The following is a 2,116-nucleotide window of genomic DNA, read 5'->3' as shown; positions in this document are numbered from 1 at the left end:
ATGGTTACTTTGAATGGAGTTCTGTAATACAGAACATCAATGAAAATATATCAGACCAGTGCCGCTGATTCTATAACAAAATTATTTATAGATCCTATTTGGAAACGCCTGACACTTCTTCCAGTCCCGACAGCTAGACTTGTTCAGATGAATAAACTAAAGCACAAAAAGTTTACGGAGGGAGGACTGTCGTGTGTCACAGGCAAGAGAAGTGAACTGTGAGCACTACTAGGCAGCGTATCTTCAACTAAAAGCCTTTGGCACACCTGTTTCTCAACACAGAAAGCAGCTCAAGAGTGTTAAACCCCCCGAAACGGCCAAGGCGAGTGTGCGCCCACGGCGTGGGTGCAGAGCGATCCCCGGCGGGGCGGGGGCGGCGGGGGCCGCGGCGCGGGGCCCGGGGGGACGGCGGGGCCGCTGCCGGCGGCTGCCCACGGGCTCCCCGCGGGACCTTGCTCGGCTTTTCCCGCACACAGTTCCTGCGATCCTCCGGTACTTACTGCAGCCCGGGCTCGGCATGGGTGTGTTCACACGCGCTAGGCGCAGAAAGTTGCTGAGTGGTAGGGACGGTGTTCGCAGGCTGGTTGTGTGCTCTCCCGGCGCTAGTTCAACTTGAAAACACATGAGCGATCCCACTCCGAAACACGGAGCAATAGTTTGAACAGACTACGGGGCGGCAGCATGAGCTCCAAAGGAGCGAATAGAACAGAGACAGTGAGGAGCCTGCTCAACCCGCATCGGAGCGGTTCCCGGCTTTCGCTCACGTCCCCTTTCTCTCTCCCCATCCTCAGCCTCTCTGGCAAAGTTTCATCATCGGTCTGTACTCCGGACCCCCCTACTGCTTCCCACAGCCACCTCTCTCGCGTCTCCCAAGAACGAGATAAATAAAAGTCTGTTAGAGGGAGCCCCCCTCAGGAAACTTACGTTTGATCTGCCTGGGTTTGCTCTGTTTCCTTCGGGACATGCTGCTCGGCTGCCGCTCCTGCCTTGCTCCAGGTACAGGAGTGGAGCTGGGAGGGGACGGGGGTGGAGGGAGGGTGACAGATCAACAGACGGGATTCATAGAGCCGTCTGGCCGCCTTGAGATGCAAAGTCAAATGATAGAAAAACAAGGAGAAGGGAAAGAGTGTGTGCGCGCGTGACGGAGGAAGAGGGGAAGAGAAACGGAGATCGGGGTGGGTGAGACGGAAAGCGAGAATGAGGGGAGAGAGAAGCAGAAAGAGCGGAGGGAGGGAGCAGGGGAAGGAGCGAGGGAGGGAGGGAGAGAGGAGGAAGGAAGAGAGGGAGGGAGGGAGGGAGAGAGGGAGGGGAGAGCTTGGCTCCTCGCTCTCTCTCTCCCTCTCCCGCCCGCTCTCTGCCGTTGCCGCGCCGCCTCCGCTGCCCGCGCCGCGCTCCGCTCCGACTGACAGGCGGCAGGAGGTGGCGGCGAGGGAGGGGGCGAGGGAGGGGCTTTCCGGGACGGGGGGGCGGAAAGAGGGGGGCGTTTGTCCGTCAGCCTTGACGGGCAGTGGCTACTACCAGCGACAAGTCCGCATGCAAATCGCCTCCTGCCTCTGGGGCACGGGCTGTCGAGGCGGGAGGCTTCAATCGTCCCGGAGCTGCCGGGGCTTCTGGTGGCTGTGAGAGCCGCAACTTTCCTGAAAGAGACGCGGCAGGCGAACGGGCGAAGAAAGTCGGTGACAGCAGGCAGCCGGCACGAGTGCCCCCGCCCCGCGCAGGGATCCCCGGGGTGTCCCCGCACGGCCGGTGTCCCCGCACTGCCGCTGTCCCCGCACGGCCGGTGTCCCCGCACGGCCGCTGTCCCCACGTTCCGCCCGCAGCCTCGGCCTCAGAGCTGCCCGCGGCAGGAGGGAGCGCTTCCCGCCGCGCTGGCCCCGGGCCCGGAGGTCCCGCCCGGCCCAAGGCTCCGCGCCCAGGGCAGGTTTCGCTCCGGACAGAGGGGTCCCGCTCCGCCTCACAGGTGCCGCTGCCGGAGCCTGCCCGGAGCCCGGGGCGCTGCCTGCGCCGATGGACGGACGGACAGGCGGGCGAATTGCCAGCGTCCTTCCCTTGCGGTCCTCTGGCCGCTTGCACTCAGCTGCGGTAGCCTGAGGAGTCCTGGCTGTGCGGCCATGGC

The 2,116-nt window shown here is 63.3% G+C and overlaps 1 protein-coding gene across 1 annotated transcript in view; it reads right to left on the bottom strand.

Moving 5' to 3' along the window:
• The window catches only part of ZFPM2 (zinc finger protein, FOG family member 2), a 306,980-nt gene extending 305,616 nt beyond the window's left edge, over nt 1–1,364 (bottom strand). Inside the window, exon 1 of the mRNA XM_066334744.1 lies at nt 925–1,364. Within this exon, the coding sequence (XP_066190841.1) occupies nt 925–964 (40 nt within the window). The 5' untranslated portion in view covers nt 965–1,364. The remainder of the gene's footprint in view (nt 1–924) is intronic.
• Nucleotides 1,365–2,116: the final 752 nt, after the last annotated feature.

Source organism: Sylvia atricapilla, chromosome 1, assembly GCF_009819655.1.
Source record: "Sylvia atricapilla isolate bSylAtr1 chromosome 1, bSylAtr1.pri, whole genome shotgun sequence".
Taxonomy (NCBI): domain Eukaryota; kingdom Metazoa; phylum Chordata; class Aves; order Passeriformes; family Sylviidae; genus Sylvia; species Sylvia atricapilla.
This window is presented reverse-complemented; position numbering and strand designations above follow the sequence as displayed.